This window comes from Ascaphus truei, chromosome 7 (genome assembly GCF_040206685.1).
Source record: "Ascaphus truei isolate aAscTru1 chromosome 7, aAscTru1.hap1, whole genome shotgun sequence".
In the NCBI taxonomy this organism is placed as follows: domain Eukaryota; kingdom Metazoa; phylum Chordata; class Amphibia; order Anura; family Ascaphidae; genus Ascaphus; species Ascaphus truei.
The window spans coordinates 110582441-110607752 of NC_134489.1; the positions used below are offsets into that span (position 1 = coordinate 110582441).

Here is a 25312-nt window from a genome sequence, read left to right on the forward strand (position 1 = left end):
TCAGACTGAAGTTATGACTTGGTTCTCGGGCCGACATCTGACCCGAGGCAGAGAGGGAACTGGAAAACCTGCCACATAAAGCTAGTGTCTGTCTGTCTCTCTCTCTCGCTATATATATATATATATATATATCTCCTATCTCTCTCATTCATCACCCCTTTCTGTCTCCCGATAACCGCTCTCTTTCCTCCCATGCGCGCTCTTACCTTATTCTGGGAACCCCGGCCTTCGGAGAGAGTGGGGGACCTGGGTGGTGGCGTGAGATGGCGCGGGTGACTGGCCGGGGCATTAGGGAGTGGCGACACTAAGACTGACTGAGGGCCTTATTCAGCCTTGGACGGGAGAGCAGCCGGCCTGAGAGAGGGCTGGACACTGGAGGTCTCACTTGGGAGGGAGACTCGGCGGCTCACGGACGGAGCAGGCTGGCGGGAGGGAGCGTGGGGGGCCTGGCGGGAGGGAGCGTGGGGGGCCTGGCGGGAGGGAGCGCGGGGGGCCTGGTGGGAGGGAGCGCGGGGGGCCTGGTGGGAGGGAGCGTGGGGGGCTTGGCGGGAGGGAGCGTGGGGGGCCTGGCGGGAGGGAGCGTGGGGGGCCTGGCGGGAGGGAGCGGGAGGGAGCGTGGGGGGCCTGGCGGGAGGGAGCGCGGGGGGCCTGGCGGGAGGGAGCGTGGGGGGCCTGGCGGGAGGGAGCGCGGGGGGCCTGGCGGGAGGGAGCGCGGGGGGCCTGGCGGGAGGGAGCGCGGGGGGCCTGGCGGGAGGGAGCGCGGGGGGCCTGGCGGGAGGGAGCGTGGGGGGCCTGGCGGGAGGGAGCGTGGGGGGCCTGGTGTGGGGGGCCTGGCGGGAGGGAGCGTGGGGGGCCTGGCGGGAGGGAGCGTGGGGGGCCTGGCGGGAGGGAGCACGGGGGGCCTGGCGGGAGGGAGCGTGGGGGGCTTGGCGGGAGGGAGCGTGGGGGGCCTGGCGGGAGGGAGCACGGGGGGCCTGGCGGGAGGGAGCGTGGGGGGCTTGGCGGGAGGGAGCGTGGGGGGCCTGGCGGGAGGGAGCGTGGGGGGCCTGGCGGGAGGGAGCGTGGGAGGCCTGGCGGGAGGGAGCGTGGGGGGCCTGGCGGGAGGGAGCGTGGGGGGCCTGGCGGGAGGGAGCGTGGGGGGCCTGGTGTGGGGGGCCTGGCGGGAGGGAGCGTGGGGGGCCTGGCGGGAGGGAGCGTGGGGGGCCTGGCGGGAGGGAGCGTGGGGGGCCTGGCGGGAGGGAGCGTGGGGGGCCTGGCGGGAGGGAGCGTGGGGGGCCTGGCGAGAGGGAGCGGGAGGGAGCGTGGGGGGCCTGGCGTGAGGGAGCGTGGGGGGCCTGGCGTGAGGGAGCGTGGGGGGCCTGGCGTGAGGGAGCGTGGGGGGCCTGGCGTGAGGGAGCGTGGGGGGCCTGGCGGGAGGGAGCGTGGGGGGCCTGGCGAGAGGGAGCGTGGGGGGCCTGGCGGGAGGGAGTGTGGGGGGCCTGGCGGGAGGGAGCGTGGGGGGCCTGGCGGGAGGGAGCGCTGGGGGCCTGGCGGGAGGGAGCGCTGGGGGCCTGGCGGGAGGGAGCGCGGGGGGCCTGGCGGGAGGGAGCGCGGGGGGCCTGGCGGGAGGGAGCGTGGGGGGCCTGGCGGGAGGGAGCGTGGGGGACCTGGTGGAAGGGAGCGTGGGGGACCTGGTGGAAGGGAGCGTGGGGGGCCTGGCGGGAGGGAGCGCGGGAGGCCTGGCGGGAGGGAGCGCGGGGGGGCCTGGCGGGAGGGAGCGCGGGGGGCCTGGCGGGAGGGAGCGCGGGGGGCCTGGCGGGAGGGAGCGCGGGGGGGCCTGGCGGGAGGGAGTGCGGGGGGCCTGGCGGGAGGGAGCGCGGGGGGCCTGGCGGGAGGGAGCGGGAGGGAGCGTAGGGGGCCTGGCAGGAGGGAGCGGGAGGGAGCGTGGGGGGCCTGGCGGGAGGGAGCGTGGGGGGCCTGGCGGGAGGGCGCATGGGGGGCCTGGCGGGAGGGAGCGTGGGGGGCCTGGCGGGAGGGAGCGTGGGGGGCCAGGCGGGAGGGAGCGTGGGGGGCCGGGATTCAGCGGGAGGTTTATGGCCGGTGGGGGAGAACGGGATGGATGCTGGGTGAGCGGCGCTGGCACCTCACCTGCTGTCCCCAACGCTGCGTCGCGCTCTTCACGTGGCGCTCACTGACGGAGATTCCCTTGCTCGTGGCGACTTCAGGGAATGCAATAAGTGCAAATACGTGACAGGAAAGGGAATTCCTGGCCCAGAGAGCTTACAATCTGTCATCACAATCCAATCTCATAACAAAACATGCCATGTATAATGTGAAACGAAAGCAGGAAGATTATACTGGGATATACTGGGATATACTGGGATAACGTGGCACACCTGTGCAGTCCAGTGGCTGGGTTAACCCTTTCATTACTTCACCTTGTCACAGGGATGGCCTGGAGGATGCGGACAGCCAGGGTGACGGAAGTAGCCAACCGGACACCATTTCTATTGCCTCCAGGACGTCACAGAACACAGTGGACAGTGACAAGGTAAGACCCTGACCCCATCTCGCGTCACGCAGTTTTATTTAACCCTTTCGGGGTTGAAGCAAAAATGTCCTCGATTAAGTAGATTGTTTTTCTTTTAATCCAGTCTGAGTCCGGGGGTCCTGTAGAGTCCGCCAGCAGCGCTTTTATTACTGGAGACCCCCCGTGCGCCCGACATTCACCAGCTGCCGGTCAGTGCAGGGTCCTGTGCAGAGACGCGGCCTGGACGTGAGCACAGGGGCGCTGGCCCGTCACCCAACCTGGGCGTGAGCACAGGGGCGCTGGCCCGTCACCCAACCTGGGCGTGAGCACAGGGGCGCTGGCCCGTCACCCAACCTGGGCGTGAGCACAGGGGCGCTGGCCCGTCACCCAACCTGGGCGTGAGCACAGGGGCGCTGGCCCGTCACCCAACCTGGGTGTGAGCCGAGGGTGGGGCTGGTTCTGGTGACCCGTTCCTCAACGTGGGGGAGGGGAGGGGGGCTGGTTCTGTGGGGCCCATTACTCAACCTGGGTGTGGGGGGGGTTGGTTCTGTACGGGAATGAATTGTATTGTGCAACGAATATATGGGATACAGATAACCTGAATGTTTATTAGTGTCAGAGATAGGTGTCCCAGGAAAGGATTATCCGGGGATCCTTAGGTTTAGGTACATTAGTTCGTTGAGTAATCCGCCTAAATAGTAAATCCCCAAAATGTTATCATTGGATAAGACCAGATATGTGAAAGTCACCGCTGCCCGGTACAAATGGGAGCAAGAAACGAAGTTACAGTACTGGGAAATACCCTCACTACGGGGGACTGGGCGGTCTTCTCCCAGATACAGTATCAGACCGATCGGCGACATCGAATTCATGTCGTTATCTTGTACACCATCACCAACGGACGAGGTGAAACCTCTTCTGAGATCTGTGCTGCACCCGCACTGATACCCAAACGTTGTGTCGGATCGGCCGTGGAAAATTCCATTTTGTTTGAAAAATTGTAAAAAAAAATTTTATCTCCGGACACAAGATGACATATTACGAATAGGCCGGCCTGTCTCCATGCCAGAAACCCCCCTGAGATCGTGATCGGGAGGGGAATTGGGGTTAATAAAAAGAGGTGTGAGGGGTAGGTAATTTTGACTGTCTATAACCCGTTCTGTTGAGGACCCAGAAGATACGATTGGTATTAGGGTTGTCCAAATCAGTGGTAGATCTACAGGTATGTGTCCACCGGAGCCCGAATAAATCTCTCAGGCCCACCGATTCACCGGTGTTAGCTTCTATTTCCAGCCATTTCTTTTCAACCTTGCGGTAAGGACCAGAAAACCAGTAGACCCATCACAGTGGTGTTTAGAGATGTAAGGGACGTCCGCCAACGCCATGTTTGGGCCTGTGAAGAATTGATAAATACATTCTGGGTTTCCTGTATTACATTGGTTCTGCACTCTTAATAACCCGAATGGGCGAAGCTGTGGGAATCGTAGGGACGCCCGTAATTCATGGTAACAGCTGCACTACGATGGAGCCGAAAAATTCAAATAACATTTTATTTTTTTGTTGGCTTTTTAAAAATTTTCCTAAATAAACTTGGAAAATGAAATTTGTAAAAGGTTATTATTATACGTTAAGATTATGTTATCCCTGTCTGGGTATTTAAAAAAAAACTACCACTGGCAAACACCTGAAATCCAAATTGATCTGTAAGAGTTTTAGTACGGGAAGAGATATTCAAATGTCACATTGTCATTGAAGGACTTGTACGGTTTAGATCACAGTTTAGTCTGCCGAACGCCCGCTCGTGCCAGTATAACTGCTGAACGCTAGAACGCCCACTAGGTGCCAGTATAACTGCCGAACAACCGCTCGGTGCCAGTATAACTGCCGAACACCCACTCGGTGCCAGTATAACTGCCGAACGCCCGCTCGGTGCCAGTATAACTGCCGAACGCCCGTTCGGTGCCAATATAACTGCCGAACGCCCGCTCGGTGCCAGTATAACTGCCGAACGCCCGCTCGGTGCCAATATAACTGCCGAACGCCCGCTCGGTGCCAATATAACTGCCGAACGCCCGCTCGGTGCCAGTATAACTGCCGGACGCCCGCTCGGTGCCAGTATAACTGCCGAACGCCCACTAGGTGCCAGTATAACTGCCGAACAACCGCTCGGTGCCAGTATAACTGCCGAACACCCACTCGGTGCCAGTATAACTGCCGAACGCCCGCTCGGTGCCAGTATAACTGCCGAACGCCCGTTCGGTGCCAATATAACTGCCGAACGCCCGCTCGGTGCCAGTATAACTGCCGAACGCCCGCTCGGTGCCAGTATAACTGCCGGACGCCCGCTCGGTGGCAGTATAACTGCCGAACGCCCGCTCGGTGCCAGTATAACTGCCGGACGCCCGCTCGGTGCCAGTATAACTGCCGGACGCCCGCTCGGTGCCAGTATAACTGCCGAACGCCCGCTCGGTGCCAGTATAACTGCCGAACGCCCGCTCGGTGCCAGTATAACTGCCGGACGCCCGCTCGGTGCCAGTATAACTGCCGGACGCCCGCTCGGTGCCAGTATAACTGCCGAACGCCCGCTCGGTGCCAGTATAACTGCCGAACGCCCGCTCGGTGCCAGTATAACTGCCGAACGCCCGCTCGGTGCCAGTATAACTGCCGAACGCCCGCTCGGTGCCAGTATAACTGCCGGACGCCCGCTCGGTGCCAGTATAACTGCCGGACGCCCGCTCGGTGCCAGTATAACTGCCGGACGCCCGCTCGGTGCCAGTATAACTGCCGGACGCCCGCTCGGTGCCAGTATAACTGCCGAACGCCCGCTCGGTGCCAGTATAACTGCCGAACGCCCGCTCGGTGCCAGTATAACTGCCGAACGCCCGCTCGGTGCCAGTATAACTGCCGAACGCCCGCTCGGTGCCAGTATAACTGCCGGACGCCCGCTCGGTGCCAGTATAACTGCCGAACGCCCGCTCGGTGCCAGTATAACTGCCGAACGCCCGCTCGGTGCCAGTATAACTGCCGGACGCCCGCTCGGGCCAGTATAACTGCCGGACGCCCACTCGGTGCCAGTATAACTGCCGGACGCCCGCTCGGTGCCAGTATAACTGGCGGACGCCCGCTCGGTGCCAGTATAACTGCCGGACGCCCGCTCGGTGCCAGTATAACTGCCGAACGCCCGCTCGGTGCCAGTATAACTGCCGAACGCCCTCTCGGTGCCAGTATAACTGCCGAACGCCCGCTCGGTGCCAGTATAACTGCCGAACGCCCGCTCGGTGCCAGTATAACTGCCGAACGCCCGCTCGGTGCCAGTATAACTGCCGGACGCCCGCTCGGTGCCAGTATAACTGCCGGACGCCCGCTCGGTGCCAGTATAACTGCCGGACGCCCGCTCGGTGCCAGTATAACTGCCGAACGCCCGCTCGGTGCCAGTATAACTGCCGGACGCCCGCTCGGTGCCAGTATAACTGCCGAACGCCCGCTCGGTGCCAGTATAACTGCCGAACGCCCGCTCGGTGCCAGTATAACTGCCGGACGCCCGCTCGGTGCCAGTATAACTGCCGAACGCGCGCTCGGTGCCAGTATAACTGCCGGACGCCCGCTCGGTGCCAGTATAACTGCCGGACGCCCGCTCGGTGCCAGTATAACTGCCGGACGCCCGCTCGGTGCCAGTATAACTGCCGAACGCCCGCTCGGTGCCAGTATAACTGCCGAACGCCCGCTCAGTGCCAGTATAACTGCCGGACGCCCGCTCGGTGCCAGTATAACTGCCGAACGCCCGCTCGGTGCCAGTATAACTGCCGGACGCCCGCTCGGTGCCAGTATAACTGCCGAACGCCCGCTCGGTGCCAGTATAACTGCCGAACGCCCGCTCGGTGCCAGTATAACTGCCGGACGCCCGCTCGGTGCCAGTATAACTGCCGAACGCCCGCTCGGTGCCAGTATAACTGCCGAAGATCCTTTCATTGAAAGATGCAGATTACTGAGAAAGTTTTGGCTACAATTGTTGCCCTAATTAAAAGGATTCTACATTTCCTGGTTTAATGAATATCTTGTCATTCTCCATAATTATTATCTTGTTGCTAATATATTTAATAGAGCTGCTATTATTGGCGTATTTGCATTCCCAGGTGAGGAGATCACTATTTGTTTTTAAGAAGCAGTATATAGTTACTGCTCATTCATATAAACACGCCCTGCTTTTTGCTGAAGCTCAGTGCTGAGAAGTCCATGGAACGGTCACAAGGAGCCTGGAGCTTAGTTGGCATTTTGAGTTTTGTTGCCGCTTTATTGGAAGGTTTTGGGGGAGATAGCGCCCCCACTGATCGGTTATTTAATAGCAGTAAACTGTGTTATTTTAATGCAAGCATGTCAAACTCAAAGGCTAACACGGGCCAAATAAACAAGGTTTAAGTTTAGGTGGGCCGCAAAAAAACAAAAACTTCAATTTTCATAGAAACGTAGGTTTATTTCGAAAAGTGCAGTATAAAAAAAAAAAAAAGAACAAGAACAACGATAAAATTAATGTTTTCTTCCTGACACTTGGCATCTCTGACTCACTCTCTCTCTCTCTCTCTCTCTGACTGACTCTCTCTGACTCTCTCTCGCTCTCTCTCTCTCTGACTCTCTCTCTCTGACTCTCTCTCTCTCTCTCTCTCTCTCTCTGACTGACTCTCTCTCTCTCTGATTGACTGACTCTCTCTCTCTCTCTCTGACTGACTGACTCTCCCTCCCTCTGACTCTCTCCCTCCCTCTGACTCTCTCCCTCCCTCCCTCTCAGACTCTCTCTCTCTCTCTCTCTCTCTCTCAGACTCTCTCTCTCAGACTCAGACTCTCTCTCTCAGACTCTCTCTCTCTCTCAGACTCTCAGTCTCTCTCTCAGACTCTCTCTCTCTCTCTCAGACTCTCTCTCTCTCAGACTCTCTCTCTCTCAGACTCTCTCTCAGACTCTCTCTCTCAGACTCTCTCTCTCTCAGACTCTCTCTCAGACTCTCTCTCTCTCAGACTCTCTCTCAGACACTCCCTCTCTCTCTCTCAGACACTCTCTCGCTCTCAGACACTCTCTCTCTCTCTCAGACACACTCTCTCTCTCAGACACTCTCTCTCTCTCTCTCAGACACACTCTCTCTCTCTCAGACACACACTCTCTCTCTCTCAGACACTCTCTCTCTCTCTGACTGACTCTCTCTCTGACTGTCTCTCTCTCTCTCTCTCTCTGACTGACTCTCTGACTGTCTCTCTCTCTCTCTCTCTCTCTGACTGACTCTCTCTGACTGACTCTCTCTCTCTCTCTCTCTCTCTGACTGACTCTCTCTCTCTCTCTCTGACTGACTCTCTCTCTGACTGACTGACTCTCTCCCTCCCTCTCTCAGACTCTCTCTCTCTCTCTCAGACTCTCTCTCTCTCTCAGACTCTCTCTCTCTCTCAGACACACACTCTCTCTCTCTCTCAGACACACACACTCTCTCTCTCTCTCTCAGACACACACTCTCTCTCTCTCTCTCTCTCTCAGACACACACTCTCTCTCTCTCTCTCTCAGACACACACTCTCTCTCTCAGACACACACTCTCACTCTCTCTGTCAGACACTCTCTCTGTCAGACACTCTCTCTGTCAGACACTCTCTCTGTCAGACACTCTCTCTGTCAGACACTCTCTCTGTCAGACTCTCTGTCACACACACAGACACACACACAGATACACACACACACACACACACTGGTACACACACAGATACACACACACACACACAAACACACAGATTCACAGACACACACACACAGACACACAGATACACAGACACACACACACACAGGTACACACACACACAGATACACACACAGAGATACACACACACACACACACACACACAAGAGCAGTGGAGAGCAGAGGCAGCGACGGATGTGAGTGACTGGGGGGAGGAGGAAAGGCAGGAGATCTGTGCAGGACAGGCAAATGTACAACTAACTCCCCCCCTACCTTCTCCTATCACCCGGGGCAGAAGGGGGCGGGACACCATGCAGCCACCAGCAGGCAGAGGAGCCGGAAGGCAGACACACACACTCACACTCACCTTGTGCTCTGCACAAAGCGGAAGCCCCGCCCCCGGCTTCCTCTCTGCCTGCATCCAATCCCCTGTGGCCCGGCCGGCATGAAGGAGGGATGGTGGGGAAGGGAGTGATAATCGGAGGGATGGTGGGGAGGGATAATCGCGGCGCCCCTCTAGGCAAGCCACGGCGCACAGATTGGGAACCACTGGGCTGGGCCGCAAATATGTTCGTTGTGGGCCGCATGCTGACATGCTTGTTTTAATGGTTTATCCGACTGCTGTGAGCTCAATACTGCCACACGGTGGTAAAATTATATAATAGCACAATACCACAGCTCAGTGAGGTGATATATTATACACTAGCTGATATACCCAGCGTTGCCCGGGATGTAATGTTCTCACTCCCCCTCCCGCCCTTCCACTCTATTCCCCCCCCTCTTCACAGCTCTGCCCCCCCCCTGTTCAGAGCTCCAATTTCCCCCCCAGTTCACAGCTCTGATTCCCCCCTCCCTTCAATGCTTCGTTTCCCCCCCTCCACAGCTCCGTTCCCCCCGTGTGTTTGGCAGCTGAGCTGACTGAGGGGGAAAGTGTGTGTGTCAGTCAGTGTGTGTATGTCAGTCAGTGTGTGTCAGTCAGTCAGTGTGTGTGTGACAGTCAGTGTGTGTGTGTCAGTCAGTCAGTCAGTGTGTCAGTCAGTCAGTCAGTGTGTGTCAGTCAGTCAGTCAGTGTGTGTCAGTCAGTGAGTGAGTGTCAGTCAGTCAGTGTGTGTGTCAGTCAGTCAGTGTGTGACAGTCAGTCAGTCAGTGTCAGTCAGCCAGTCAGTGTGTGTCAGTCAGTGTGTGTCAGTCAGTCAGTGAGTGTATGTCAGTTAGTGTGTGTCAGTCAGTCAGTGTGTGTCAGTCAGTGTGTGTCAGTCAGTCAGTGTGTGTCAGTCAGTCAGTGTGTGTCAGTCAGTCAGTGTGTGTCAGTCAGTCAGTGTGTGTCAGTCAGTCAGTGTGTGTCAGTCAGTGTGTGTCAGTCAGTGTGTGTCAGTCAGTTAGTGAGTGTATGTCAGTCAGTGAGTGTATGTCAGTCAGTGTGTGTCAGTCAGTCACTATGTATTTATGTGTGGGCTTCCCCCCCTCTCTCCTGACTCCCTTCCCCCCCCCCCTCTCCTGACTCTTTCCTCTCCTCTCCCCTGCCCCCCTGCTGACTGTCGGTGGCGCGCTAGTGTCGGCGACGGGTGGGCTGCTGAGGCGCTGCTGAGAGAGGGTGGGGGGGGGCAGAGGCGACTGCAGTGGTGTTGTCCTTCCCTTCCTCCCCCCTCCCCCCCGCACGGAGCTGTGTCGGAGGCGGGTGGGGAGTTGAGGCGCTGCAGAGAGGTGGTATGGTGGGGCAGAGGTGGCTGTCGGCGGAAGTGGTGTTGTCCTTCCCCCCCGCGAGGAGCTGTGTTGGCGGCGGGTGGGGAGGTGAGGCGCTGCTGAAAGACGGTGGGGGGTGGTGGCTGTGGTGTGTGTGTGTCTGTGTGTGTGAGGTGAGGGTGGTGTGAGCGGAGGAGGCTGCTCACGGTGTGCGGTGATGGTCAGAGGCGCACGCGGTCACGGTGTGATGAGGCTGTGAGTGTGCGTGTGTCTCTTCTCCCTGCCTGGCTCCTCCCTGCCTGGCCCGCAGGCCAATGAGCTGTCCAGCACAAATACACACACAAACATTATTTCAGTCTTATATATATAGATGCAGTAGAGGTATATTTATATACTGAGGGCCAACAGAGTACAGAGAGCTGCAAGAAAAATGGGACAATATGGAATGTGATTGAATGCATCAAATATAAAGTCTGCATTGCGATAACAGAGTCAGGCAGTCTCATTCATTCACCGTCTGAGGCAGTCTCATTCATTCCCCGTCTGAGGCAGTCTCATTCATTCACCGTCTGAGGCAGTCTCATTCATTCCCCGTCTGAGGCAGTCTCATTCATTCCCCGTCTGAGGCAGTCTCATTCATTCCCCGTCTGAGGCAGCCTCATTCATTCACCATCTGAAGCAGTCTCATTCATTCCCCGTCTGAGGCAGTCTCATTCATTCCCTGTCTGAGGCAGTCTCATTCATTCACCGCCTGAGGCAGTCTCATTCATTCACCGTCTGAGGCAGTCTCATTCATTCATGTCTGAGGCAGTCTCATTCATTCATGTCTGAGGCAGTCTCATTCATTGGGAGGCCGTCTCAGTTATTGGGAGGCCGTCTCAGTCATTGGGAGGCCGTCTCAGTCATTGGGAGGCCGTCCCAGTCATTGGGAGGCCGCCTCAGTCATTGGGAGGCCGTCTCATTCATTGGGAGGCCGTCTCAGTCATTGGGAGGCCGTCTCAGTCATTGGGAGGCCGTCTCAGTCATTGGGAGGCCGTCTCAGTCATTGGGAGGCCGTCTCACACATTGGGAGGCCGTCTCAGTCATTCGGAGGCCGTCTCAGTCATTGGGAGGCCGTCTCAGACATTGGGAGGCCGTCTCAGTCATTGTGAGGCCGTCTCAGTCATTGTGAGGCCGTCTCAGTCATTGTGAGGCCGTCTCAGTCATTGGGAGGCCGTCTCAGTCATTGGGAGGCCGTCTCAGTCATTGGGAGGCCGTCTCAGTCATTGGGAGGCCGTCTCAGACATTGGGAGGCCGTCTCAGACATTGGGAGGCCGTCTCAGTCATTGGGAGGCCGTCTCAGTCATTGGGAGGCCGTCTCAGTCATTGGGAGGCCGTCTCAGTCATTGGGAGGCCGTCTAAGTCATTGGGAGGCCGTCTCAGTCATTGGGAGGCCGTCTCAGACATTGTGAGGCTGTCTCAGTCATTGTGAGGCCGTCTCAGACATTGGGAGGCCGTCTCATTCATTGGGAGGCCGTGTCAGTCATTGGGAGGCCGTCTCAGTCATTGGGAGGCCGTCTCATTCATTGGGAGGCCGTGTCAGTCATTGGGAGGCCGTCTCAGTCATTGGGAGGCCGTCTCAGTCATTGTGAGGCCATCTCAGTCATTGTGAGGCCGTCTCAGTCATTGTGAGGCCGTCTCAGTCATTGTGAGGCCGTCTCAGTCATTGTGAGGCCGTCTCAGTCATTGTGAGGCCGTCTCAGACATTGGGAGGCCGTCTCAGACATTGGGAGGCCGTCTCAGTCATTGTGAGGCCGTCTCAGACATTGGGAGGCCGTCTCAGTCATTGGGAGGCCGTCTCAGGCATTGGGAGGCCGTCTCAGACATTGGGAGGCCGTCTCAGACATTGGGAGGCCGTCTCAGTCATTGTGAGGCCGTCTCAGACATTGGGAGGCCGTCTCAGACATTGGGAGGCCGTCTCAGTCATTGGGAGGCCGTCTCAGGCATTGGGAGGCCGTCTCAGTCATTGTGAGGCCGTCTCAGACATTGGGAGGCCGTCTCAGTCATTGGGAGGCCGTCTCAGTCATTGGGAGGCCGTCTCAGACATTGGGAGGCCGTCTCAGTCATTGGGAGGCCGTCTCAGACATTGGGAGGCCGTCTCAGTCATTGGGAGGCCGTCTCAGGCATTGTGAGGCCGTCTCAGTCATTGAATGGATGTCTCACACGTTAGAAAGGGTTGTCACGTATCCCTCAGTTTCCGCCCTGAGACCTGTGTGCATGTTATTCTGCCCCGTCCCTCGCTGTGCATGTAATTCTGCCCCGTCCCTCGCTGTGCATGTAATTCTGCCCCGTCCCTCGCTGTGCATGTAATTCTGCCCCGTCCCTCGCTGTGCATGTAATTCTGCCCCGTCCCTCTCGCCTTTGCCCTTGGACTTTGCAGTGAGCACTCTGCTCCTTCTCTGGAGTGTATTCCGTCCTAATTGCTAACGCAGTATCTGCAGATCACAAGATCGTCCTGTCATGCATGTGATCTGGCTGCAGGCTCAGAGCCTGTTACTGGTGTGACCGTGTGCAAATACTCGGCTGTACAGTCACAGCTCAGGGTCAGCAGCTGCACCCACTGGCTCAGTCTCACTAGAGGCATCGCGGAAGGAGACTGCTGAGGTTTCACAGCAGCCAAACGCAAGGGACAAAGTGACAAGGGACACAGCATGAAAAAGTGGCTGGATATGAAGCAATCTATAAGGGCGATGTCTGTAAGTACTGAACCCCCCACTATAACCCAGGATATATTCCCTATATAACCCAGGATATATTCCCCATATAACCCAGGATATATTCCCTATATAACCCAGGATATATTCCCCATATAACCCAGGATATATTCCCTATATACACCCAGGCTATATTCCCCATATAACCCAGGTTATATTCCCCATATAACCCAGGATATATTTCCTATATACACCCAGGCAATATTCCCCATAGAAACCAAGGATATATTCCCTATATAACCCAGCATATATTCCCTATATAACCCAGGATATATTCCCCATATAAACCCAGGATATATTCCCCATATAACCCAGGATATATTCCCCATATAAACCCAGGATATATTCCCCATATAACCCAGGATATATTCCCCATATAACCCAGGATATATTCCCCATATAAACCCAGGATATATTCCCCATATAACCCAGGATATATTCCCCATAGAAACCCAGGATATATTCCCCATAGAAACCCAGGATATATTTCCCCATAGAAACCCAGGATATATTCCCCATATAACCCAGGATATATTCCCCATATAACCCAGGATATATTCCCCATACAGTATAAACCCAGGATATATTCCCCATATAAACCCAATATATATTCCCCATATAAACCCAATATATATTCCCCATAGAAACGAAGGATATATTCCCCATATAACCCAGGATATATTCCCCATATAACCCAGGATATATTCCCCATATAAACCCAGGATATATTCCCCATATAAACCCAGGATATATTCCCCATATAAACCCAGGATATATTCCCCATATAAACCCAGGATATATTCCCCATATAACCCAGGATATATTCCCCATATAACCCAGGATATATTCCCCATATAACCCAGGATATATTCCCCATATAACCCAGGATATATTCCCCATATAACCCAGGATATATTCCCCATATAACCCAGGATATATTCCCCATATAACCCAGGATATATTCCCCATATAACCCAGGATATATTCCCCATATAACCCAGGATATATTCCCCATATAACCCAGGATATATTCCCCATATAACCCAGGATATATTCCCCATATAACCCAGGATATATTCCCCATATAACCCAGGATATATTCCCCATATAACCCAGGATATATTCCCCATGCTGCTTTTATTTTTTTGTATCTTCCTCCTGAGTCAGAATCACGTTATTAATAGGCAGGAAAAGTATTATTTTCCGGGAACAATTTGCACCCAAAGTATGAAGCCCCGAAGGAAGTATAAACTCAGCGTAAAGATTCCTGTATAACACAAATGTTTGAGTGCAGCATACAGGCACACACACACACACTATACAGGCATACCCCGCATTAACGTACGCAATGGGACCGGAGCATGTATGTAAAGCGGAAATGTACTTAAAGTGAAGCACTCCCTTTCCCCACTTATCGATGCATGTACTGTACGGCAATCGTCATATACGTGCATAACTGATGTAAATAACGCATGTATAACAGGCTCTATAGTCTCCTCGCTTGCGCACAGCTTCGGCACAGGTACAGGTATTGCTGTTCAGGACGTGCTGACAGGCGCATGCGTGAGCTGCCGTTTGCCTATTGGGCGATATGTCCTTACTCGCGAGTGTACTTAAAGTGAGTGTCCTTAAACCGGGGTATGCCTGTACTGTGCACTGTGTACTGTACTGTGTACTGTACTGTGCTGTACGTGATTCCTTGTTTGGTGAGGGGGAATACCACGGATTTCCCTGCCACGGGGCACAGCGGCGCGAGGTGTTGCAGGCAGCGGGTAGTGTAATTTAACCCTATATGGGCCACTGTACAATGCGAGCTTCCTTATACGTCCCATTTCCTGTCCCCCGCAGTTGGTTTTGCAGCAGACACAGGGTTCGGCCCGGTGTACTGTATTATCATTCATAACGTGCCAACGTATTCCGTAGCGCAGTACATTAGGGTCGCAGGACAAAAGCACTAAAATCCACACACTAACACACGTTACGGGGGGTAAGGAGGCTTATACAGAAGTGAGTCCTGGGACATGTGATGACATCATACTAAACACAACTGATGACATCACAGAGACGTACAGCATGGCTCACGCCACCTGTCCTGGGCCAGATATAACGTAAACAAACAGGACGTTCCGCCATTGTTATTTTCATTATAACGATGATGCTTCGTTAATCCTTAATTTCTCCTAACCCAGGGGCGGCCGGCTCCAGTCCTCAAGGGTCACCAACAGGTCAGGTCCAGGATATCCCTGCTTCAGTACAGGTTGCTCCATCAATGACTGCACCACCTGTGCTGAAGCAGGGATATCCTGACTTGTTGGCGGCCCTTGAGGACTGGAGATGGCCGCCCTTGTGCTACGGTTTGCAATGCAGGCCCCTCAAGGCCTGAAAATGTCCCGCAGATACACTCGGACAGGGGTCGCGGTGTCGGACACTCGGACGGGGGTCGCGGTGTCAGACACTCGGACATGGGTCGCGGTGTCAGACACTCGGACAGGGGTCGCGGTGTCGGACAGGGGTCGCGGTGTCGGACACTCGGACAGGGGTCGCGGTGTCAGACACTCTGACAGGGGTTGCGGTGTCGGACAGGGGTCGCGGTGTCGGACACTCGGACAGGTGTCGGACACTCGGACAGGGGTCGCGGGGTCGCTGAGGTTGAAAATAGACACGCGTCCATTGAGTTCAGCCTACTTACTGTATGTTACATTCAGACGACAGATATTTATCCTATATGTGTATTTGCAGTATATTGATCCAGAGGAAGGCAAACATATACCCCAGTGACCCCAGTTACAGCACTTAATCGCCTCCCATAATGCAGGGGTGCACAAAGTTCCCCTCATGCACCCCCCGATCTCCTCCTGCTCGCGCCCCCCACCCCCCCAACCTGGATTTCTTTTAAATGCCTTGGGAGAAGCGTGGGGCAGCGTGGGGCAGCGCGAGGCAGCGCGGGGCAGCGCGAGGCAGCGCGGGGCAGCGCGAGGCAGCGTGGGGCAGCGCGAGGCAGCGTGGGGCAGCGCGAGGCAGCTTGGGGCAGCGTGGGCCTCTGTAACAGTCGCGCACCCCCCAGAAAATCTCGCGCCCCCTCTTTGCACATCGTTGCCATAATCTACCTGATCGTTCATTAGTGACGCCCCTCACTAATACCCAGACCTGGCGAGGAAGCAGACCGCGCTCAGTCTCACCCGGAGACGTGCGCACTTTCATCCAAGGTCAGGAACCCGGGGAAATTCCCCCTTTTCAGCTGCGTAAAAATGTGCGCGTTCGCAAGCGATTCGTCGCGTTGCGTCAATTTGAATTGCAATTTCACGGAATTTGCGCAATTCCCTAAACTTGCTAGAGGCGCCTAAATAAAGTGCGCACGCCGGTTTCGCTCGCAGTGTCGCGCGGTTATCAGCCCTTTGAGGCTCTGCTAAAAGTTTGGGAAGTTATTAGTCCAGGGGAGGCCAACTCCGTCCTCAGGGGCCAGCAGGTCAGGTGGTTCAATCAGTGGCTCAGTCGGAGACCGAGCCACTGATTGCGCCACATGTGCTGAAGCTGAGTCACTGATTGAGCCACCTGGGTTGAAGCAAGGATATCCTGAAAACCTGTCCTGTTTGTGGCCCTTGATGACGGAGCTGAGCGCCTGTCTTTGTGCTTGTGATTGGAAAACAATCGGAAAGCTGAGAAAAGCAAAAGAATGCGTTAAAAGAATCTCACCCGCCCCGACACGTGTGTGGAGGCGCGATGTGCACCCAACGCTTTCTGCACACACATGTCATCCGCCCCGACGCGTGTGTGGAGGCGCGATGTGAACCCAACGCTTTCTGCACACACGTCATCCGCCCCGACGCATGTGTGGAGGCGCGATGTGAACCCAACGCTTTCTGCACACACGTCATCCGCCCCGACGCATGTGTGGAGGTGCGACGTGCGCCCAACGCTTTCTGCACACACGTCATCCGCCCCGACGCGTGTGTGGAGGTGCGATGTGCGCCCAACGCTTTCTGCACACACGTCATCCGCCCCGACGCGTGTGTGGAGGCGCGATGTGCACCCAACGCTTTCTGCACACACGTCATCCACCCCGACGCGTGTGTGGAGGTGCGATGTGCGCCCAACGCTTTCTGCACACACGTCATCCACCCCGACGCGTGTGTGGAGGCGCGATGTGCACCCAACGCTTTCTGCACACACATGTCATCCGCCCCGACGCGTGTGTGGAGGCGCGATGTGAACCCAACGCTTTCTGCACACACGTCATCCGCCCCGACGCATGTGTGGAGGTGCGACGTGCGCCCAACGCTTTCTGCACACACGTCATCCGCCCCGACGCGTGTGTGGAGGTGCGATGTGCGCCCAACGCTTTCTGCACACACGTCATCCGCCCCGACGCGTGTGTGGAGGCGCGATGTGCACCCAACGCTTTCTGCACACACGTCATCCACCCCGACGCGTGTGTGGAGGTGCGATGTGCGCCCAACGCTTTCTGCACACACATGTCATCCGCCCCGACGCGTGTGTGGAGGTGCGATGTGCGCCCAACGCTTTCTGCACACACGTCATCTGCCCCGACGCATGTGTGGAGGTGCGATGTGCGCCCAACGCTTTCTGCACACACATGTCATCCACCCAGACGCGTGTATGGAGGTGCGATGTGCGCCCAACGCTTTCTGCACACACAAGTCATCCGCCCCGACGCGTGTGTGGAGGTGCGATGTGCGCTCAACGCTTTCTGCACACACGTCATCCGCCCCGACGCGTGTGTGTTGAGGTGCAATGTGCGCCCAACGCTTTCTGCACACACGTCATCCGCCCCGACGCGTGTCTGGAGGCGCGATCTGCACCCAAACCTTTCTGTACACACATGTCATCCGCCCTGACGCGTGTGTGGAGGCGCGATCTGCACCCAAACCTTTCTGCACACACATGTCTTCCCCCTGACGCGTGTGTGTGGAGGCGCGATGTGCACCCAACGCTTTCCGCGCACACATGCAACGCCCTGATTTGGTGTATTTGATATTTGAACTTTGCGCTGAATCTCTAAGCGTCGCATCGTTGGACAAAACCGGTATATCCTGCAGGGGAAGAAAGACATTGTTATCTCCACAAAAATCTCAACAATGTGAGCGGGCGACTCAGGAGGTGGCAGCAAACAGAAGGGAGGGACAGACTCACTGCGCTCAGCGGAAAAATATATATTATAAGGGATTATTAACAAGAATGTGCTTACAAAAATTATATATATGTATATATGTGTTTGTGTGTGTTTGTGTGTGTTTGTGTGTGTTTGTGTGTGTTTGTGTGTGTGTGTGTGTGTGTGTCATTTTAAATTGTCACTTTAACCTCTTCCTGGCCAGAAGGGCAGTCCCCTCTGCCAGGAAGGGAATGGTTAATGGCGTCCCCAGCCGGTGAAGGAGAGACTGAAGTCCCAGGTGTAGCGCCTGGATGTGTGTGAGGGGGTAAAGTCCGCAGAGATACCGAGCACTTCTGGAGACGCCTTTACACCTGCACACAAGCCAGGGACAAGAACAACCGCTTACAAACTGTTCCTTTTACCCAGGATCACGGGCACACTATAAACACGCTATAAATATTTTGTGGATACGGTCTTAGTACTTAACCCCAAACGGCCAGTTGGTACTTCAGTGCATTGCCTTGTAAGAAGCTGCTTGCCCCGCTGGCAGTGAAAGGGTTAACCTGTGGGATATCCTTAACCTGGCCTGTTGAGGGTTCTTGAGGACTCGAGTTGAGAGTCGCTGCTACAGGAAGAGCAGGAAGAGCAGACGAGGAACATTAATACAGCCACCTGTGGCCCTCTGTAAGATCATCTTCCTGTCGGTGAATGTATATTGCTTTATCTGACTGGACCGGCTGACCCCAATAATTACAGTAACTCGCGCTATATGTTCCAGAGATTGCAGGGTCAGTTCTTATCTAATAAGTGAGGTGCGGTCTTGCGGGGGGGGAACTCAGCCCTGCGGATAAACATGGCCCTGCGTATAAAGCCGGCCCTGCGTATAAACTCAGCCCTGCGTATAAACTCAGCCCTGCGTATAAACTCAGCCCTGCGTATAAACATGGCCCTGCGTATAAAGCCGGCCCTGCGTATAAACTCAGCCCTGCGTATAAACTCAGCCCTGCGTATAAACATGGCCCTGCGTATAAAGCCGGCCCTGCGTATAAACTCAGCCCTGCGTATAAACTCAGCCCTGCGTATAAACTCAGCCCTGCGTACAAACTCAGCCCTGCGTATAAAGCCGGCCCTGCGTATAAACTCAGCCCTGCGTATAAACTCAGCCCTGCGTATAAAGCCAGCCCTGCGTATAAACTCAGCCCTGCGTATAAACTCAGCCCTGCGTATAAACTCAGCCCTGCGTATAAACTCAGCCCTGCGTATAAACTCAGCCCTGCGTATAAAGCCAGCCCTGCGTATAAAGCCAGCCCTGCGTATAAACTCAGCCCTGCGTATAAACTCAGCCCTGCGTATAAAGCCAGCCCTGCGTATAAACTCAGCCCTGCGTATAAACTCAGCCCTGCTTATAAAGCCAGCCCTGCGTATAAAGCCAGCCCTGCGTATAAAATCAGCCCTGCGTATAAAGCCGGCCCTGCGTATAAAGCCAGCCCTGCGTATAAACTCGGCCCTGCGTATAAAGCCGGCCCTGCGTATAAAATCGGCCCTGCGTATAAAGCCGGCCCTGCGTATAAAGCCGGCCCTGCGTATAAAGCCGGCCCTGCGTATAAACTCAGCCCTGCGTATAAACTCAGCCCTGCGTATAAAGCCGGCCCTGCGTATAAAGCCGGCCCTGCGTATAAACTCAGCCCTGCGTATAAAGCCGGCCCTGCATATAAACTCAGCCCTGCGTATAAACTCGCCCTGTGTATAAACTCAGCCCTGCGTATAAACTCGGCCCTGCGTATAAACTCAGCTCCCTGTATAAACTCAGCCCTGCGTATAAACTCAGCCCTGCGTATAAACTCAGCCCTGCGTATAAACTCAGCCCTGCGTATAAACTCGGCCCTGCGTATAAACTCGGCCCTGCGTATAAACTCAGCTCCCTGTATAAACTCAGCACTGCGTATAAACTCAGCACTGCGTATAAACTCAGCACTGCGTATAAACTCGGCCCTGCGTATAAACTCAGCCCTGCGTATAAACTCAGCCCCCTGTATAAACTCAGCCCTGCGTATAAACTCAGCCCTGCGTATAAACTCAGCTCCCTGTATAAACTCAGCACTGCGTATAAACTCAGCCCTGCGTATAAACTCAGCCCTGCGTATAAACTCAGCCCTGCGTATAAACTCAGCCCCCTGTATAAACTCAGCCCTGCGTATAAACTCAGCCCTGCGTATAAACTCAGCTCCCTGTATAAACTCAGCACTGCATATAAACTCAGCCCTGCGTATAAACTCAGCCCTGCGTATAAACTCAGCCCTGCGTATAAACTCAGCCCTGCGTATAAACTCAGCCCTGCGTATAAACTCAGCCCTGCGTATAAACTCAGCCCCCTGTATAAACTCAGCCCTGCGTATAAACTCAGCACTGCGTATAAACTCAGCCCTGCGTATAAACTCAGCCCTGCGTATAAACTCAGCCCCCTGTATAAACTCAGCCCTGCGTATAAACTCAGCCCCCTGTATAAACTCAGCCCCCTGTATAAACTCAGCCCTGCGTATAAACTCAGCTCCCTGTATAAACTCAGCCCTGCGTATAAACTCAGCCCTGCGTATAAACTCAGCCCTGCGTATAAACTCAGCACTGCGTATAAACTCGGCCCCCTGTATAAACTCGGCCCTGCGTATAAACTCGGCCCTGCGTATAAACTCGGCCCTGCGTATAAACTCAGCCCTGCGTATAAACTCAGCCCTGCGTATAAACTCGGCCCTGCGTATAAACTCGGCCCTGCGTATAAACTCGGCCCTGCGTATAAACTCAGCTCCCTGTATAAACTCAGCCCTGCGTATAAACTCAGCCCCCTGTATAAACTCGGCCCTGCGTATAAACTCAGCTCCCTGTATAAACTCAGCACTGCGTATAAACTCAGCCCCCTGTATAAACTCGGCCCTGCGTATAAACTCAGCTCCCTGTATAAACTCAGCCCTGCGTATAAACTCAGCTCCCTGTATAAACTCGGCCCTGCGTATAAACTCAGCCCTGCGTATAAACTCAGCTCCCTGTATAAACTCAGCACTGCGTATAAACTCAGCCCCCTGTATAAACTCAGCCCTGCGTATAAACTCAGCCCTGCGTATAAACTCAGCTCCCTGTATAAACTCAGCACTGCGTATAAACTCAGCTCCCTGTATAAACTCAGCCCTGCGTATAAACTCAGCCCCCTGTATAAACTCGGCCCTGCGTATAAACTCGGCCCTGCGTATAAACTCAGCCCTGCATATAAACTCAGCTCCCTGTATAAACTCAGCCCTGCGTATAAACTCAGCTCCCTGTATAAACTCAGCACTGCGTATAAACTCAGCACTGCGTATAAACTCAGCCCTCTGTATAAACTCGGCCCTGCGTATAAACTCGGCCCTGCGTATAAACTCGGCCCTGCGTATAAACTCAGCCCTGCGTATAAACTCAGCCCTGCGTATAAACTAAGCCCCCTGTATAAACTCAGCCCTGCGTATAAACTCAGCTCCCTGTATAAACTCAGCACTGCGTATAAACTCAGCCCTGCGTATAAACTCAGCCCTGCGTATAAACTCAGCCCTGCGTATAAACTCAGCTCCCTGTATAAACTCAGCACTGCGTATAAACTCAGCCCTGCGTATAAACTCAGCCCTGTGTATAAACTCAGCCCTGCGTATAAACTCAGCCCCCTGTATAAACTCAGCTCTGCGTATAAACTCAGCACTGCGTATAAACTCAGCACTGCGTATAAACTCAGCCCTGCGTATAAACTCAGCCCTGCGTATAAACTCAGCCCCCTGTATAAACTCAGCCCCCAGTATAAACTCAGCACTGCGTATAAACTCAGCTCCCTGTATAAACTCAGCACTGTGTATAAACTCAGCTCCCTGTATAAACTCAGCCCTGCGTATAAACTCAGCCCTGCGTATAAACTCAGCCCTGCGTATAAACTCGGCCCCCTGTATAAACTCGGCCCTGCGTATAAACTCGGCCCTGCGTATAAACTCGGCCCTGCGTACAAACTCGGCCCTGCGTATAAACTCGGCCCTGCGTATAAACTCAGCCCTGCGTATAAACTCAGCTCCCTGTATAAACTCAGCCCTGCGTATAAACTCAGCCCCCTGTATAAACTCGGCCCTGCGTATAAACTCAGCCCTGCGTATAAACTCGGCCCTGCGTATAAACTCGGCCCTGCGTATAAACTCAGCCCTGCGTATAAACTCAGCTCCCTGTATAAACTCAGCCCTGCGTATAAACTCAGCCCCCTGTATAAACTCGGCCCTGCGTATAAACTCAGCTCCCTGTATAAACTCAGCCCTGCGTATAAACTCAGCCCCCTGTATAAACTCGGCCCTGCGTATAAACTCAGCCCTGCGTATAAACTCAGCTCCCTGTATAAACTCAGCACTGCGTATAAACTCAGCCCCCTGTATAAACTCAGCCCTGCGTATAAACTCAGCCCCCTGTATAAACTCAGCCCTGCGTATAAACTCAGCCCTGCGTATAAACTCAGCTCCCTGTATAAACTCAGCACTGCGTATAAACTCAGCCCTGCGTATAAACTCAGCCCTGCGTATAAACTCAGCCCTGCGTATAAACTCAGCCCTGCGTATAAACTCAGCCCTGCGTATAAACTCAGCACTGCGTATAAACTCAGCTCCCTGTATAAACTCAGCACTGAGTATAAACTCAGCACTGAGTATAAACTCAGCACTGAGTATAAACTCAGCCCTGCGTATAAACTCAGCCCTGCGTATAAACTCAGCCCTGCGTATAAACTCAGCCCTGCGTATAAACTCAGCACTGCGTATAAACTCGGCCCCCTGTATAAACTCGGCCCCCTGTATAAACTCGGCTCCCTGTATAAACTCAGCACTGAGTATAAACTCAGCACTGAGTATAAACTCAGCCCTGCGTATAAACTCAGCCCTGCGTATAAACTCGGCCCTGCGTATAAACTCGGCCCTGCGTATAAACTCGGCCCTGCGTATAAACTCGGCCCTGCGTATAAACTCGGCCCTGCGTATAAACTCGGCCCTGCGTATAAACTCGGCCCTGCGTATAAACTCGGCCCTGCGTATAAACTCGGCCCTGCGTATAAACTCAGCTCCCTGTATAAACTCAGCCCTGCGTATAAACTCAGCCCCCTGTATAAACTCGGCCCTGCGTATAAACTCGGCCCTGCGTATAAACTCGGCCCTGCGTATAAACTCAGCCCTGCGTATAAACTCAGCTCCCTGTATAAACTCAGCCCTGCGTATAAACTCAGCTCCCTGTATAAACTCGGCCCTGCGTATAAACTCGGCCCTGCGTATAAACTCGGCCCTGCGTATAAACTCAGCTCCCTGTATAAACTCAGCCCTGCGTATAAACTCAGCTCCCTGTATAAACTCGGCCCTGCGTATAAACTCGGCCCTGCGTATAAACTCGGCCCTGCGTATAAACTCAGCTCCCTGTATAAACTCAGCCCTGCGTATAAACTCAGCCCTGCGTATAAACTCAGCTCCCTGTATAAACTCGGCCCTGCGTATAAACTCAGCTCCCTGTATAAACTCGGCCCTGCGTATAAACTCAGCCCTGCGTATAAACTCAGCTCCCTGTATAAACTCAGCCCTGCGTATAAACTCGGCCCCCTGTATAAACTCGGCCCTGCGTATAAACTCGGCCCCCTGTATAAACTCAGCCCTGCGTATAAACTCAGCTCCCTGTATAAACTCAGCCCTGCGTATAAACTCGGCCCCCTGTATAAACTCGGCCCTGCGTACAAACTCGGCCCTGCGTATAAACTCGGCCCTGCGTATAAACTCAGCCCTGCGTATAAACTCAGCCCTGCGTATAAACTCAGCCCTGCGTATAAACTCGGCCCTGCGTATAAACTCGGCCCTGCGTATAAACTCAGCCCTGCGTATAAACTCAGCTCCCTGTATAAACTCAGCCCTGCGTATAAACTCAGCCCCCTGTATAAACTCGGCCCTGCGTATAAACTCAGCTCCCTGTATAAACTCAGCACTGCGTATAAACTCAGCCCCCTGTATAAACTCGGCCCTGTGTATAAACTCAGCTCCCTGTATAAACTCAGCCCTGCGTATAAACTCAGCCCCCTGTATAAACTCGGCCCTGCGTATAAACTCAGCCCTGCGTATAAACTCAGCTCCCTGTATAAACTCAGCACTGCGTATAAACTCAGCCCCCTGTATAAACTCAGCCCTGCGTGTAAACTCAGCCCCCTGTATAAACTCAGCCCTGCGTATAAACTCAGCCCTGCGTATAAACTCAGCTCCCTGTATAAACTCAGCCCTGCGTATAAACTCAGCACTGCGTATAAACTCAGCCCTGCGTATAAACTCAGCACTGCGTATAAACTCAGCCCTGCGTATAAACTCAGCCCTGCGTATAAACTCAGCCCTGCGTATAAACTCAGCCCTGCGTATAAACTCAGCCCTGCGTATAAACTCAGCCCCCTGTATAAACTCAGCCCTGCGTATAAACTCAGCACTGCGTATAAACTCAGCACTGCGTATAAACTCAGCCCTGCGTATAAACTCAGCCCCCTGTATAAACTCAGCCCTGCGTATAAACTCAGCCCTGCGTATAAACTCAGCCCCCTGTATAAACTCAGCACTGTGTATAAACTCAGCCCCCTGTATAAACTCAGCCCTGCGTATAAACTCAGCCCTGCGTATAAACTCAGCCCCCTGTATAAACTCAGCCCTGCGTATAAACTCAGCACTGCGTATAAACTCAGCCCTGCGTATAAACTCAGCCCCCTGTATAAACTCAGCACTGTGTATAAACTCAGCTCCCTGTATAAACTCAGCACTGCGTATAAACTCAGCTCCCTGTATAAACTCAGCCCTGCGTATAAACTCAGCCCTGCGTATAAACTCGGCCCCCTGTATAAACTCGGCCCTGCGTATAAACTCGGCCCTGCGTATAAACTCAGCCCTGCGTATAAACTCGGCCCTGCGTATAAACTCGGCCCTGCGTATAAACTCGGCCCTGCGTATAAACTCGGCCCTGCGTATAAACTCAGCCCTGCGTATAAACTCAGCCCTGCGTATAAACTCGGCCCTGCGTATAAACTCGGCCCTGCGTATAAACTCAGCCCTGCGTATAAACTCAGCTCCCTGTATAAACTCAGCCCTGCGTATAAACTCAGCCCCCTGTATAAACTCGGCCCTGCGTATAAACTCAGCTCCCTGTATAAACTCAGCCCCCTGTATAAACTCAGCCCTGTGTATAAACTCAGCCCCCTGTATAAACTCGGCCCTGCGTATAAACTCAGCTCCCTGTATAAACTCAGCCCTGCGTATAAACTCAGCCCTGCGTATAAACTCAGCCCTGCGTATAAACTCAGCCCTGCGTATAAACTCAGCCCTGCGTATAAACTCAGCTCCCTGTATAAACTCAGCTCCCTGTATAAACTCAGCCCCCTGTATAAACTCGGCCCTGCGTATAAACTCAGCTCCCTGTATAAACTCAGCCCCCTGTATAAAATCAGCCCTGCGTATAAACTCAGCCCCCTGTATAAACTCGGCCCTGCGTATAAA

The 25312-nt window shown here is 54.5% G+C and overlaps 1 protein-coding gene across 1 annotated transcript in view; it reads left to right on the top strand.

The window, feature by feature from the left end:
- Nucleotides 1-25312, top strand: part of LOC142500019 (kalirin-like) — a 297527-nt gene that overhangs the window by 68987 nt on the left and 203228 nt on the right. The window contains exon 3 of the mRNA XM_075610076.1: nt 2428-2530. Within this exon, the coding sequence (XP_075466191.1) occupies nt 2428-2530 (103 nt within the window). The remainder of the gene's footprint in view (nt 1-2427; nt 2531-25312) is intronic.